Below are 16572 nucleotides of genomic sequence, written 5' to 3'. Positions count from 1 at the left end.
TTGAACAGATCCATTTCAAAACAGACCCATGTGGAACCCAACTTGTTATGACCTTCCAGCATGATTGTGAACCATTAATAACTACTCTCTTAGGGTATGTCTACACTACCCCGCTAGTTCGAACTAGCGGGGTAATGTAGACATACCGCAATTGCAAATGAAGCCCGGGATTTGAATTTCCCGGGCTTCATTTGCAATTGTGGTATGCCTACATTACCCCGCTAGTTGGAACTAGCAGGGTAGTGTAGACATACCCTAAGAGTGGTTATCCAGTCAGCTATGCACCCACCTTATCGCAGCCCCATCTAGGTTGCATTTTCCTAGTTTATGATAAGATCATGCAAGACTGTGTCAAATGCCTTACTAAAGTCTAGCTGTACCATGTCCACTACTTCTCTCTTCTTCACAAGGCTTATTATCCTATCAAAGAAAGCTATTAAATTGGTTTGATGTGATTTGTTCTTTACACATCCATGATGGCTGTTACCTATCACCTTATTATCTTCCAGATGTTTGCAGATGAATTCCTTAATTACTGGCTCCATTATCATCTTTGGCACAGAAGTTAAACTGACTGGTAGGTATTTTCCTGAGTCATTCTTATTTTCCTTTTTATAGACGGGCACTATATTTGTCCTTTCTGCAAAAGCATTTGGTGAGAGAGGCTTTAGCTTGTTAAGTTAGGTGTTCGTTTCTGCTTTACCTTTTATTTCTTTATGATCAATTCTAACTTTTATGCCTTATTACTTGTAATAATCTTTGTCTAGTTGATAATATTGTTTTATCTAAATCAGCATGCTTGGATTGAAGTGTTTGGGAAACTCCATTTGAGACAGCAGAGTTTGTATATATTATTTTCTATTAAGGAAATGATGTAATTTATATGACCTGGTCCAGGATGGTACTGAGCAGTACAAGACACGCACTTCTGGGAAAAAAGTCTTGGACTGCAAATTTGCTAGTGTCACTCTGCTATATAATTTAAGGGTGTCAGTCTTTCTGGCTAAAGCGCTCTTAAAGTATAGCTGAGGGTTATTTACATGTCCATGATGGGTAGTGAGCAGGTCAAAGGCACTCCAAGTTGGAGAAGTGAGGGGATGCAGCTGTCTAATAATTCAGAGTGTGTCCTGGGTAATGTCACAGTGAGATTGCAGCCTTTAATGAAGGTCTTTCATGCTTTATTTGGGATAAGGAAGAGTACGTCTACACTAGCTCATTAGTTAGAGCTAGTATAGGGTAATTAGGGCAAGTAGGTAGTTAAAAAACTATCTACTCCATGCCCCATGTAGCCGCGGGCATGGAGTTCGGACTAAGGGGGATTTAAAAATGGAGGCGCCTGGGAACATGCAAATGAAGCTTGGGATATTTAAATCCCAGGCTTCACTTGCAACTCCGCTTGCCCTAATTACCCTACCTAGCTCGAACTAACGAGCTAGTGTAGACATTCCCGAACAGACCAATTAATTAGCATTACAAAGTCCCATTAATCCATATATCTTGCTTTCATTGGAAGTTATTAAAATACATCTTTCTGTTTCTTGGATGAGTTTTTCAATACACTTGTTATTTGCTTTATAAAATTATCAATTAATAATTATGTTTGAGATATATTGTCCTCTTAGGCAGACAAGCAAAGTGTAATGTGGAATCCAAGACTTCACAAGCAAAGTCCTGACAACAGAGTGTGACAAAGTTTTTGGTCTGAAGGGAGGGTTTGGGTTATCTCAGAGGAAAAACTCATACAAATACATTTTTGATAGGTGTAGAAATGAGGCAACTTGAGATTACTGAGAATATAAATTAATTGTGAATGAGGATCCTTTTGTCTAGACTTCTCTCAAGTACATTAACCTTTGGAACTCTGTGGAAGTATATATTAATGAGGCCAAGAGTTTACTAAGACTGAACATTTAGAGGTTTTTGTAATTAAGACAATGGGTTGAAAATCAGGAGTTCTCAATTAAATATACTGCTCTTCAGCAGGTTTTCCACATGATGTTGCTGGACAAATCATTTAATATTTCTAAACCTATGATCCCTATTTGCAAAACTGAATTAGCAATACAGTTCGCACCTCTATAAATCAGAATTTTCTGGTCTGGCAACATCCGTGGTCCTAGAGGTCCACAGATGTTCTAGGATCAGAGACTCCTTGTGCACTGTAGTGGGTGGGGATCTGGGAACCTGGTGGGATGCAGTGAAGAGTGACTGGGCTGTAGGAGGAAGAGAGCCAGTAAGCCTGGTGTGAAGCTTAGCTGGGTTGTGGAGGGAGCCAGGAAGTGTTGGGCTGGCAGCAGGGAGGACAGAAATTACATCCCCTAGTCGGGCAAAATCCTCATCCAGGACCCATCAGGACCTGAGGGTGCTGGACCAAAAAGGTCCAACCTGTTCTTCCATTCTCCCATCCTTTGTCTATCTTTTCTATTTAGATTGTAAACTCATTGTGGTGGGGATGAGGCTGCATCTTTCTAAGTTTTTTAACAGTGCCTAGCACATCAGGGCTTTGATAATTTATTTATGTGAATAAAAATAATATTATATTTGTTCTTACCATGAAATAGACAATAATCATGGGTTCAAATTTTAATCTGCCTTCATCTTCTATTTATTTTCAATGTCATTAAAATTTTTATGGGTCTTATTCTTTCATCAAAACCATGGATACAGCTTCCATTAGTGAGTGCAAGGAATGGTAATGGCATTTGCATAGTTTTTAACTCATTGTTCTGTATCCATTGGGGAGCACAGTGCTGATAAAGAGAACTCAAAAGAGATTTTTTGTTTCTTAAAACCCAGGTATCTCAGAAGATTTGCTTGAAGGCCTGTGCCTCTGCACTGCCTGATCAGCTCCACATTAGTGGCCTTAGTGATCTTGCCTCGTTATTCCATTCCCTGCTCAGAAGCAAGAGTGGGTTTTCTCAGAGAAGTAGGGCGCAATAATGTGGGGACTTGACTACATGCAAGTTACGAGTTTGATCATATAAACTCTACGTATATCTTCAATCTCATTCAGTAAGTAAATCAGCCATGGAAAGAAAACAACCCTGGTCCCAGATCACACGCATTATCTGAAAGAAGCTACAGCAGGCACAAAAAATAAGTCATTAGTATTTAAGAACTGTGCTATGGGAGGACATTGAGTATGCTAAGAAGCATACCTATAATTGATCTCTAGGGATGGGAGGGGAGGGGAATGTCTCAAATGTTTTTAGGGATGAAAACTGGAGAAATGAAAAATCCCCAGAAAAAGAACAAAGATACCAAGCACTGAGATTGACATTTAAAACCCAGATGCTGGTAGATTCAGGAGACAAAAGGTCATGCTTCCTGAGTAAGAGGGAACATTTTGACTGTCAAACCAGCCACAGCTGAAGGAAGCTGGCTGCAGGAGTCAAAGAAAAAATCTCCATGTTCCTCAGTTAAAGTCATGAGCTAAAGAAATAAGGTCCCTGTGAGTAGACCTTGAAGCCTGAAAGAAAACTGTCCCAAATCCCAAGGAACACTTAAGAGTAGGATGGAAACACAGGCAGGGAGTAGCATACAAACATGAACTGTTTTTCTTTTCTAGCTCTGTATGTCTCTTCTGCTGTTTGATGGGTAGAAATTTCTCTAAAGACTGATGGGTAGAAATTCTTCGACAAAGTTTGCATAGTATTTGCTTTAACTATCATAGGGTATGTCTACACTACAGCACTAATTCGAACTAACTTAGTTTGAAATAGTTAATTTGAACTAAGCTAATTCGAACTAACGCATCCAGACTAAAAAACTAGTTCGAATTAGCGTTTTGCTAATTCGAACTAGCATGTCCACATTAAGTGGACCCTGAACCGGGGTTAAGGATGGCTGGAAGCAGTGCCGCCAGGGCATCAGATGAGGACTTAGAGTGTGGAGCTGCTGTCTCAGGCTAGCCGAGGGCTGTGCTTAAAGGGACCCGACCCCCACCCTAGACAGACAGTTCTCAGGGGTGCCCTGCTTGCAAAGCAGTCCTGGCTTGGATTGCCCGGAGTACCCACACTGGGCACATCACAGCACTCGGCCATCAGACCGGCTGCACTTGCCGCAGGCTGCCATCTGGGGGGGGAGGGAAATTGGGGGGCTGCAGGAGAGCTTCCACCCCCAGAAGCCCGCAGAGCCAGCCCAGTCCTACCCATCGGGGGCTCGTACCCCATTCCTCCCTCACCTCCTTCCACTTACCCTTCCCTACCCTCCCTTCCTGATGTACAAAATAAAGAAAACGTGTGGTCAAAAATAGAATCTCTCTTTATTGAACAAAACTCGGGGAAACTGGGAAAAGGAGGTGGGAGAGGGGAGGGCAACTAAAATGATCAGAGGTTTGGAACAGGTCCCATATGAAGAGAGGCTAAAGAGACTGGGACTTTTCAGTTTAGAAAAGAGGAGACCGAGGGGGGATAGGATAGAGGTCTATAAAAGCATGAGTGGGGTGGAGAGGGTGCATCAAAAAAGTTCTTCATTAGTTCCCATAATAGAAGGACTAGAGGACACCAAAGGAAAGGAATGGGTAGCAGGCTTCAAACTAGTAACAGAAAGTTGTCCTTCACAAAGCAAAGAGTCAACCTGTGGAACTCCTTGCTGCAGGAGGCTGTGAAGGCTAGAACTAGAACAGAGTTTAAAGAGAAGTGAGATAAAGGGATGGAGGTTGGGTCCATGGAGTGGTATTAGCCAGGGGGTAGGAGTGGTGTCCCTGACCAAAGTTTGTGGAAGGCTGGAGAGGGATGGCACGAGACAAATGGCTTGGTCACTGTCTTCGGTCCATCCACTCCAGGGCTCCTAGGGTTGGCCGCTGTTGGCAGACAGGCTACTAGGCTAGATGGACCTTTGGTCTGACCCAGTACGGCCATTGTAAGCTCAGGGCTCAGGGTCGGGGGTCTCAGTGGACCACCTTGATTTTCATGCACATCTGCTCCTGGGTGGCCAGGCTGGCAGCTCTCCTGCCCTAGATGGCCACTTTCCTGTGCCTAGTGTGGAGATCATGGACAAGGTCCACGATGTCTGCACTAGACCAGGCGGGTGCCCGCCTCTTGCGGTCCCAGGCAAGCTCCCAGGAGCCGCCAGCCTGTTCCCGGGAAGAGGGGGAAGGCTGGGGGGCATCGGGTGGCTGGCTCAAGCCGTGCCAGGTGCAGGGTCTGCTAGCTGGGTGCTGGCAGGCTTGCACCTGGCATGGGCACCGTAGCCAGCCCGTGCTCCTTTAAAGGGTCTGGGGCCGGGAGGGGGGCAGACGAGTTTCCCTGGTGTTGGCCAGAGTGGCCACCAGGGCAAGCTGGGGAGGGCTAGCATCCCACTAGTTCGAATTAAGGGGCTACACACCCCTTAATTCTAAGTAGTAAGTTCGTACTAGGCTTAGTCCTCGTAGAATGAGGTTTACCTAGTTCGAACTAAGCGCTCCGCTAGTTCGAATTAAGTTCGAACTAAAGGAGCGCTAGTGTAGAGCCTATCAAAGTTAATTCGAACTAACGTCCGTTTGTTCGAATTAACTTTGTAGTATAGACATACCCATATGGCCTTGAAGAGGTAAACTGTAAATTAGAGTACCAACAAGCTCTGGAGCTCTGAGAAGGGTGTGCTTAATCTACTTAGAGTTTTGAGAAGATCAACAATGATCTTGGGACCCGGGCAGCTGGACCGTTTCCAAAAGTGATATCAGACAAGAGTCCTTGCCCCTGGAGTATACTTGGAGTTAAAAGAAGGATGAGGAGGAACAGTTAATTTGAGGGAAGGATTTTGGGTTGGACTACCTCGTTTACACGCAGCAAGTTAATTCGGGCTACTGGCATTTTAAAATGGCGACTGGCTGCAACTATGCTAATCAAGCATGGGATATTTAAATCCCGCACTTCATTAGCAACTTCAGTATGCTTCATTTGCCTCCCTAGTTCGAACTAGGGGGCAAGTGTGGACATACCAAAAGAGAGAGTTTACAGTTTAACCAGAAGAAATAAAAACACATAGATTTAGTTTTGGGATCCAGATACAGCAGCCTGATGAATGTGTAGCATGGTGAATTTAAGCATAACTTTGACATGGAAAAATTAAAGAAAACTATTGCTTTTAGAATTATCATGAATTTATGGTGGAAACTACTCCATAGTTGAAGGGGAGATGATGTCCCGGAGAACAGACCTCTCACAAGCCAAACCAGTCTCCACAAATTCTTGTGGAGAAGGGCTTATGTGAGGTCTGACAACGTGACATGAATTGCACGCAACTAGAACTCTTTTTTTATACTTCAGATATCCAGAGAAGTGGCCCAAGGAGATTAAAATACATTAACTCTATGATTTATATCCATTAGTACTTGCTATAATTTATTAAGTACATATTTGGGAACTTTTACAGAGAGGCTACGTCTACACTGGCATGAATTTCCAAAAATGCTTTTATCGGAAAAGTTTTCTGTTAAAAGCATTTTCAGAAAAGCGCGTCTAGATAGGCAGGATGCTTTTCCGCAAAAGCACTTTTTGCGGAAAAGCGTCCGTGGCCAATCTAGATGCAGTTTTCCGCAAAAAAGCCCCGATTGCCTTTTTCACGATCGGGGCTTTTTTGCAGAAAACAGTACTATGCTGTCTACACTGGACCTTTTGGGCAAAAGTCTTTCAGAAAAAGACTTTTGCCCGAACGGGAGCAGCATAGTTTTTCCAGAAAAGCACTGATGATTTTACATGAGATCGTCAGTGCTTTTCCGGAAATTCAAGTGGACAGTGTAGACAGCTGGCAAGTTTTTCTGGAAAAGCTGCTGATTTTCTGGAAAAACTTGCCAGTCTAGACACAGCCAGAGAGTTTTTTCTCATAAAAAGGCATTGACATTCCATTGAAACTAAAACTGCCTATGATAAATATGCAAAGATCTAATTTATAGTCTATGGTATTAAGACCTAATTTATGTAGATCTAATATGGACTATCATATAGACATCTATTTCAACACTTTTTGTTGTTCTTAGATCATTGACTTAACAGATTAAACACTTTTAAAAATGTCATCATCTATTGCATCTGATCAACATATCTTAGGGTACGTCTAGACTACACACCTTTTTCGATAGAGGCTTTTTTGAAAGTATCTTTCAAAAAAGCCTCTGTCGAAAAAGAGCATCTAGATTTCATTACACAGATTGAAAAATCAATCCGCTTTGTCAAAAAAGAGCATCCAGACTGCCGGTCACTCTTTCAAAAAAAGTAGGCACCCGGAAGTGCTTCTGGCAGAGCATGGGGGCAGCCTTTATTTCCAGGTGCTGCTGCATGCTCTTTGCAGAGACGCCTGCTTAAAGGGATCCCCCTGGACAGCCGTTGCTCTGCTCCTGCTTCTGGCTTGCCTACCTCCTAGAGGGAAAGCAAAGCTGCTGCAGTTTTTGCTCTGGTTGCCTTGCTTCCTCGGACTCCACAGAAGTTTGTTTTCACATTTGTTTTTGTGCTTTCCACTGTGTTTTTGGCCATGGAGCGTGAGCTGCTCCTGGGCAGGCGATGGCCCCACACTGTGATGCTGGAAGTTCTGCTGCATCTTCATGAGACCATCATGATGTTTGTGGCAGAGCTGGATTCAGTGCCCAGCTTTGAGCCCCTCATTCGGGCTGCAGCCCCACTGCCATTGCCACCAAACTTATTCCTGGAGAGGAAAGTGTGGAGGCTGGACACCAGTTCAGACTGATGGGACTAGCTTGTTATGGAGCAGTGGGATGATGACCAGTAGCTCCGAAACTTCCAGATGCAGAAGTCAACCTTCCAGGAGCTCTGTGCCTGGCTTGTCCTGCCCTGCAACGCCAGGACACCCAATTGCGGCCCGGAATTCCCCTGGAGAAGCATGTCGTTATTGCTCTGTGGAAGCTGGACACTCCTGACAGCTACTGATCCATGGGACATCAATTTAGGCATCAGAAGGTCTACTGTTGGGGCTGTCTTGATGGAGGTAAGTCACTCTCGGGGGACAGTCCATGGGGGCGGGGGAAGGTGGATAAGGGGGATAGTCAGGACCGGGCACAGGGAATGGGGGATGGGGTGGGAGTGGTAGAAACCTGCCTGGCCTCACCCTGAGGTGGTGCGGGGAACACAAGGGGATTGCCTGGGGGGGGGGGGCTCTTGGGGTCTGGGAGGGGAGGGGTGGGGGATCACCTCTCATCACCTCACGCAACTCCTCTAATGTCCTGTTATGTGTGTTTGTATTTGTCCCTTTATGCAGGTGGTGACGGCCATCAACTCAGAGATGCTTCACAGGACTGTCCACCTCGGAGACGTGGATACCATCTTGGCCAGATTTACAGGGCTGGGTTTTCCAAACTGCGGTGGAGCACTAGATGGGACTCGCATCCCAATCTGCACACCACCCCATCAAGCAGCACAGTATATTAACAGAAAGGGCTACTTTTTAATGGTGCTTCACACCCTGGTCGACCACCGGGGACAATTCACAGACATTTTTGTCGGCTGGTCAGGCCAGGCACACAATGCCCACATATTCCAGAACTCATACCTGTACCACAGGCTGCAGGCAGGGACATTCTTCCTGAAGCGAAACTATGCTGTCAGAGATGTGCAGATGCCTATGTGCATCGTGGACGATGTGGCGTACCCCCTTATGCCCTAGATCATGAAGCCATTCACAGGCCACCTGGATGCAAGCAGGGAACTGTTTAACTCCCGCCCAAATCGGGCTCACTTCCAGGTGGCACCTTTGGCCATCTGAAGGGCAGATTTAGATGCCTACACACTCAGCTGGACATGGGAGAACACAACATCCCCGATGTGGTTGCTGCATGCTGTGTGCTGCACAACCTATTGGAGAGGAAACGGGAGGCCTTCCTCCCAGCATGGGAGATACGGGCTGATGTGGAGGGGAGGCACTTTGAGCAGTCCCGGATAGCTGCCATCTGGCAAGCCTACAAGCTGGGCCTGCGCATTCGGGAAGCCCTGTGGGAGCAATTTTCCCAAGGAGGCTAATGAGTTTCCCCAGGGCCTTCCAAATATGGGTTTTCCCCGTGCCCCCCAGTTCCTTTCTCCTCAAAACGCCTACCGGCCCCACATTCACACATTGTACGCATTCACACTGAGAACATAGACAGGTGTTATTGAAAAAATGTTTACAGTTTATTTCACTGTTGATTGTTTCAAAAACTATAAAACTCTTTTGTTCAGAAAAATTAATTGTTTGTTAACAAAGTAAAGTTCTTCCCTTATTGACTCTCACAGATGGAAAGGGGGATGTCAACCTGGAAGTGGGGAGGGATGCTCAGGGCTGAGAGTGCCACCTGGATGAAAAGCCCCTGGCACTTTGTCTGTGGAGGCCTTCTCAGAGATGGCCGCACACGCGGGCTGGGATAGTAGGGGACTGGGCAGGAGGTGGGGCTGTATCTGGGTCTGGGATGGCCGGCGGTGAGGGGGGAACAGGGACTGGGGCGGGGGGTGGGGCAGGCTGAGCAGGAGGAGCAGAACCAGGCACTGGACTGGGGAAGGCCATGGCCTCCTGGATAGCAGTGCCAATATCAGTGCACTGCTGGACTAACTTGTCCAGCAAGCGCCTGCGCCACTCTGCCTCTGACTGCATCCTTTGGTTAAATGTATCCTGCATCCCTTGCAGGACCAAGATGTGCTGGCGCACCAGGTCCAAATATGTGCACCAGTGCCGACAGGTTCCCTGAAACCAGTGGGACACGTGTGGCACTCCCCTCCTGGTCAGCTGGTCCAGCTGTGGAGGACAAGAGGGAAAAGTCATCAGTCATGCATGCTCACACTTTCCCTGAGAGGGCACACCCTCCTTCTCAACAGTCAGTGCCTGTCCTAGTGTCAGGGAATGCTCATGTGGGTCTCAGTAAGGCATGGTGTGGCCTGGCCAGCAGCCACGGCCTCCCTGGAGCCCAGAAGGTGTGCAGGCCACCATCCTGCCCCCCCCCCCCCCACACACACACAGCCCATGGCCAAGTAGCACAGACAAGTGTCAGGTCACAGTCGGGGTTCCCACAGGTTGCTGAGAGGCGTGAAGCTGTGTGTCAATCCCAGCATCCTCAACCCATGCCTGAACCTGTCATCACTGTCTGCAGGCGCAGGTGGTGCCTCGCAGCCATGCAGGTGCAGGGGTAAGACTGCACTCCCTGAAGTCGGTCATGTGTGTGCCCTCCCCCCAGGCTGTGATCAGCGTGACATGTCACAGCACCGCACCATTCACTTTCCTCCCACCTTCCCTGCCCTGTGTGTGTTGGATCCTCACAGCACTCACCTGATGTTCCCTCCCCAGTGTCCGAAGTTGTCTGGGAGGCCTCCTGTGTCTGGGTGTCTGGTCCTGAGTAAGGGTCACTGTGCTCCTGCTGGTGTCCTGCTCCTGTTGGAGCTGCTGGTCCTCTGGGGTCTCACCGTGGAGTTGTGGCCACTGTTACACGGGGTCTCCAACCCAGACTTCACAGCCCTGTCGGGAGGCAGGGGTTCTCCTGCCCCCAGGATCCAGTTCAGGTCCTCATAATAGGCACAATAGTGTGCTGTTTCCCCAGAAAGGGAGCTGCGCTCATGGGCCCTAACATACCCCTGCTGCAGCTCCTTCTCCTTGTCTTTGACCTGATCTAATGTGCGGGGGTAGTGGCCTTTCTTAGCAAGGCCATTAGTTATTCTGGCATAAATGTCTACGTTACTCCTCCTGGACTGTGGGGCCTGAAGAGCCTCCTCCTCAGACCAGAGCTCCAAGGGGGCTTTGATCTCAGGCCCAGACCAGGAGGGTGCCTGGCATTTGGTGCCCCTGGCTTGCTGTGGGGATGTGTCTCTGGAGGGTCCAGGTGTCTTGCAGGGCTTGTCCGTAGGACACGGCTCTGAGTGGCCCTACCAGGAAGAGCTGAGTAGTCAGGGTCCAGGTTGGAGCTGGCTTGCTGCCACAATGCTTCTCCTGGGTTCCTGTGCTTTTTAAAGACGGCTACAGGCAGGAACAATAGAGTTGAAAGCTCTGGCAGGAGTGCCCACCAGGGCTTCTTCCCCTCATCTGTACTTACCTTTTTTTTGACAGAACTCTTTTGAAAATAGCGTTATTCGTCATAAAAGAAGGTTTACTGCTGTCGACAAAACCGCCGTGTTCTGTCGACTTAATGTTGACAGAACGTCGTGGTAGTGTAGATGCAGGTATAGTTTTTTTGAAAAAAGGCTACTTTAAAAAAAAAAAAAAAAACCTGTAGTCTAGACACACACTTACAGGGCTCACATGCCAGAGGTTCCTCTTACATTTATGTTGGAAAAATGCTATCTTGTTTATAAGCACATTGAATATTGTTACTGTAAGGTTTTGTACTTTGTAATCTATTATTCTAAAATATGGGTTTTAAAAATAGCACAAACAATATTTACATTTACAATGAAATCCAACGGCAGATAGATTACACCTTGACATGTGAGTGTATATATAATCATTCCCAGAGTGAGAGAAATAATTAATTTTAACAAAACAATTTTCCACTCATCCCTCAAATTTCACATTATACTGTAATTCTGTATATTCATAAGGTAAAATATTTTGTTTCAAATTTTGTTCAAGAATGTGATATACAAAATGAATGAAAAAAACAACAAAAACCCAGTCTAAGTGCTCTCCCCATCCCCCAAATAACAACAACAGAACAAATATTGCATTTACCTTTATACTCCAGATGGAAACCAGTAAAGCTAACAGATCCATCACTCCGAAAAGCCAAGTGCATGTTGTTTGAGCTGCTTTCTATCCTCTCAGGCAACTTGCTATCTTGGAAACTACCAATCAGTGGACTATTGCTGTCTGGCCCATCGTAGATATATAGGAAGTCATAATTTGGTTCTATACTGAAACTGTAAACCATTAAAAAGAAAAAAATATTAGCTAGAATATGCTTTGCACAATATCTTAACTCTAATCAGCTCAGCAGTGCTTATAAACACTGTTTCTGAGAGGGGGGGGAAACATTCTATATTATTGATCTGAGAAAACGATTAATTCAAGTGATAAAATAATGATTTTAAAATATATATATTTCATGCCAGTGTAGTAACCATGCAGACATCTTTCTTGTCAATAATCATTAATGTAAATATTTCTAAATTCAGAATTTTAATCTCATAGAAAAATAGAACCGTCATGTATGAGAGAATGTGATTTCTTTCTTTCTTTCTTTCTTTCTTTCTTTCTTTCTTTCTTTCTTTCTTTCTTTCTTTCTTTCTTTCTTTCTTTCTTTCTTTCTTTCTTTCTTTCTTTCAGATGTGCAAAATTCAGTGGTTTTAACTTTCAAGGGACCCATCATGATATCATCTGGTAAGGGATGTGTTAATTTACAATGTAATGTTACTTTCAGAGTGTACATGTCATCCCCAGAAACTGAAATTTCCAGCACTGTGACTGCTTGGCCCCTTAGATTATATTAATCTGAAATAATATTGTCCACCTCTACCCACAAGCAGTTATTTTGACATAATGTCAAAATATTATTGAGCTGGAGGACTGCTTAATCTGACTCCTGTAACCCTCCTTGTACGAGGAGTAAGGGAAGTCAGAGGAAGAGTGCTCTATTTCAAAATAAGTGCTGTTTAGATGTTCCCAAACTCAAAATAAGCTATTTCACTTACCTATGCAATTAGTGTAGCTTAAGTTGCATAACTTATTTTGAGTTTAGCCCTGCTGTGTATATGTGCTCTAAATGACCCTAGAGGATCAGTGGCAGTGTGGCAGGGAGCCTGAGAGAATTGCCAGGTCCCTGGGCAAGGTGGAGAGGGGCAGCTTTGCACTCACAGAAAGGGTGGAGGCATTGAGCCATTCAGCACTACCTAAAGTGTGCCACCCAGGGCTCTGGCAGTGATTTAAAGGACCCAGTGCTCTGGCAGCTACGGTTGCTGAAGTAGCAGACACACAATTAGAAGTCCCACCTCCTTTCTTCCCCACCCTTTTGACTGGCCTGCAATCTGGCTATAACCAACATGGCTGGAATTGTCTGACAATCAACCTTCTCTTCACTTTCTAAGTATGGATGAGTTTTGAACATTTTTTTGAAGGTGGTTTGGGAAGTTCTGTGGCCTGTGCAACACAGGAGGTCAGGGTCAGTGATTAAAAAGGGCCCTTTTGGCCTTGGAATCTATGAATCAATAAAATCAAGTACTCATTAAAACTTCTGAATATAAAGTACAGTAAAAAGCTTATCCATCGCAGTAAAAGTACTAACAGGAAACTTAAAAGTATCTATTAATTTACATATTTTCCTATTGAGTAACAAGTGATTCATGAGAAATAGTACAGAAGAAAGCAAACATTAAAAATATCGCTAGGTAATAAATTTTATAATATGACTAAAAATCAGGGAAATGTTTGTCTCTTATTCTTGCACACTTCCTAGTACAATGGGGCCTAAAACCCAACTGGGGTATTTGAGAATTACAAATAACAATAATAAACATCAATTTCAAATAAATACTTTTCCATAAAAAGTGTCTGGTTTTGTTTTATGGTTATAGTACTGTCCAAACAGCACAATTATCTCTGTGAATTCTCTGAAGCAATATTAAGTTCTGCATTATGATAGAGGGGTTTAACAAACAGCATTTACTACCCAAGAAAATATTGCTTACATGAGCCATAATTTAATGTAATGATGTGGACTACTAAATCTGAATCCAATCACTATTTTTAATGTTTTGCTTAAATCTCAGATGCACATCTCCTATTAAAGGTGTTGAACTGACATTACTGTGGTCATGAAAGTCCTTCCTTTCAGCTTAGGGGGAGACCAGCAAATTAGCCTACTCTGTCTTCCTGACCTTGTGAAGAAGAGAATATGTCTATAGAACTGATTTTGTAAGATGCTGAGCATCCTTCATTTCCAGTTTGATGAGTGGGTAATTAGGACCTTCTGAATCTCACAGGCTTGTTTAAAATCTTGCAGGATTGATCCCTGTGCGTGTTCAAGTCTTACTCAGGTTTGGTGTCTGTGCAGAGAGTGCTGACATAAGTAACAATTATTATTGGTCTTGCTGGATATTTAATGTGCACTAGATACTATCAGCCTTTACCCTGTTTATCTCTGAGAAGCTACCAATGATAATGATGTAAACATAATTTAAAAAAAATATAGCTAAAAACAGCTTACCTGATAAATGCTAATGATATAACATAGTCGTTATTAACAGTGATACTCCAGTCACAGTCTCTACTATGCGGATAGGGATGAGGAAAGTTTGGTGAAAGAATAAAACCTGATGAGCCTGTCAAGTTTCCTCCACAGGGTGCTGTAAATTGTGGGGGGGAAAAAGTAAGTACCAGCAATTTGTTCACTGACATTTTAAAGAAGAGAGTCTTCCAAGAGTTACATGAGAAACACTGTGTATTCAATGCAAGAGTTCATAAAGAAATCTGTAAGAAGTGCAAAAATTAAATTCACATTTCTGATAAGTCCGTTTTCTAATTACCACAAAGCCAGTTTCGTCATTAAACTTTACATCTTCTAAGTTTGTTCCCATGACAGAGCTTCTCGGAAACTGCTCTAAATTTGAAAAATATTTTGGATCGTGATATTCAGTAAGCACAATAAGCATTCTGCTTCAGAATTTCTATTACTAAACACCATCACTGTGGCAGCTTTTTTTTTTTAAACTGAAATTGGGTTTACCAAGGCTATGAATGCAAACATATGTATGTGAGTTTCAATTTATTAGGGTTTGTCAGCAGTCCGGTTTGATGGGATTGGAGGCTATACAAACTACACACAATACAGCTGTGCTGCTAATTTGGCTTACAGGCTATTATGAAAATATCTTCCTAGAGGTACAGCCAAAGTAGAACAAGGAAAGTTCTATGTATTCTCTTTAGAGTATTAAGTGTGTGTATTGGTGTGGAAAAGGAATGGGGGCAGGTGTGAGAATTTGTGCTTCACAAGCTTTTTACTTTATGTAGATAATACTTGTAACTATGCATAAGGCATATAGATGTTATACAAATATGCATGACATTTTAATAAGGAAGGTTACCAATCTGTAATGCCCTAATTATGCCAAGTCACATTTTATTGCATAAAAGTGAATCTTTATACAAAAGGATGGCAAATTAAGAAATCTGACAGATTAACTTTGCTATTTAATCATGAACAACCATGAGTGAAATAGAGTCGGCAGGGAGGCTATTAGATGTGAGCTGACCATCTTTAGACACCATAACCCATAGTGGAACCAACTAATTTAGCACATGCAACATAATATGCATCTACAAATGAATCTATAATTTAACTATTGCATGCCAAATTTAAAATTATTTAAAATGTAACCAAGAGCATGCAGGAAAGTATTATCAGAGGATAATTCTGTAAATACTGTAGCCATTAAGGTAGGATTCCTGACTCTTAAAATAATGAGGAATGAGGGTATGTATGGACAAGATGAAGCTAATTCTGATAACTCTTAATGATTTTCCCTTGACTTGCAGGCCAACTGGATCTATCAGTCTCTCCTGTATCACATACTTTGGTCCACCCTTGGAGCTGTGCCCTTGAAGACTCCTCACTAGCCACAAGTTGTGAAAATATTTATATTTATTACTTCTTCTGTTGTTATTTTCAGATGAGGGGAAATACTATTCTTATTCTTATCACACACACATTCCATCAAGATTTATGCTATGATGAAAGTGAAAATCTGACTAGACACCTTGCCAATATTGCTCAGAAGGAAACATTCCTTTCTGACCCCAATAGGTAACAGCAATCTGCAAATGCAACCCAAACAGTTATAGTGAGATTTTGGGTGGGAAGGCTGAGAGGATGCAGTTCTCATAGCAAGATGTGGTTTTGTGCACCAAGGAATTCTTAAATACAGAGGGGATGGGGAGCTCATTGGAATCCCCAGCATCAGTTCCCACCCATTCACAGTGCCTAAGTGCATTTTGTGTGGGAAGGAAGAAAATAAAAAGGGACTGGACCTTGGTGAAGAGGCCTCTACCCACCTTCCCAAATAAGACAGTAAGAACATGGATTTGAATGATATAGGAGTGGGACCACAGTGCACATTAACAATAATATGGTCACACCTATTCCATCTATTAAGGAACGAGTATGGCTAGGTCCACACTAAGGAGGAAGTTCAGCTTTAAGTTGCGTAATGCCAGCTATGTGAAAAACATAGCTGGAGTCAGTGTACCTTAAGTTGAAATTTGATGCCGTCTTCACAGCACCAGGTTGATGGGAGAAATGATCCCACTGACTTCCCTTACTTCTTGCAAAGAGTAGGAGAACTGGCACTGATGGTGATGCCCTCAGCATTGAATTTAGCAGGTTTGCACTAGACCTGCTAACTTGAACGCTGAAAGAGTTTCCTGCAAGTGGAAACGTGGCCTACAGAATATAGTCATCCAGTGTATCAGATGACTAGCAAATGATAGATCTAAAACAGGTCTCTATCCTGATGCAATCAGATATAAACACAAAATGCATCTGACGAAGTGGATCTTTACCCACGAAAGCTTATGCTCCAACACTTCGGTTAGTCTATAAGGTGCCACAGGACTCCTCGCCTCTTTTGGAGACTAGAAGTAGTTTATTTGAGGTTTCAAAAGACATGATAGTATTATGCACATCTTTTAATTTAA

At 43.7% G+C, this 16572-nt stretch overlaps 1 protein-coding gene across 3 annotated transcripts in view; it reads right to left on the bottom strand.

The window, feature by feature from the left end:
* CSMD3 (CUB and Sushi multiple domains 3) overlaps positions 1–16572 on the bottom strand; it is a 1183531-nt gene that overhangs the window by 326245 nt on the left and 840714 nt on the right. For all 3 annotated transcript variants that reach the window (XM_075920204.1, XM_075920205.1, XM_075920206.1), the window contains 2 exons: positions 14087–14225; positions 11617–11804 (listed from right to left, as the gene is read on the bottom strand). In XM_075920204.1, the coding sequence (XP_075776319.1) occupies positions 11617–11804; positions 14087–14225 (327 nt within the window). The remainder of the gene's footprint in view (positions 1–11616; positions 11805–14086; positions 14226–16572) is intronic.

The sequence above is a fragment of the Pelodiscus sinensis genome, chromosome 2, assembly GCF_049634645.1.
Source record: "Pelodiscus sinensis isolate JC-2024 chromosome 2, ASM4963464v1, whole genome shotgun sequence".
Classification (NCBI taxonomy): Eukaryota; Metazoa; Chordata; order Testudines; family Trionychidae; genus Pelodiscus; species Pelodiscus sinensis.
This window is presented reverse-complemented; position numbering and strand designations above follow the sequence as displayed.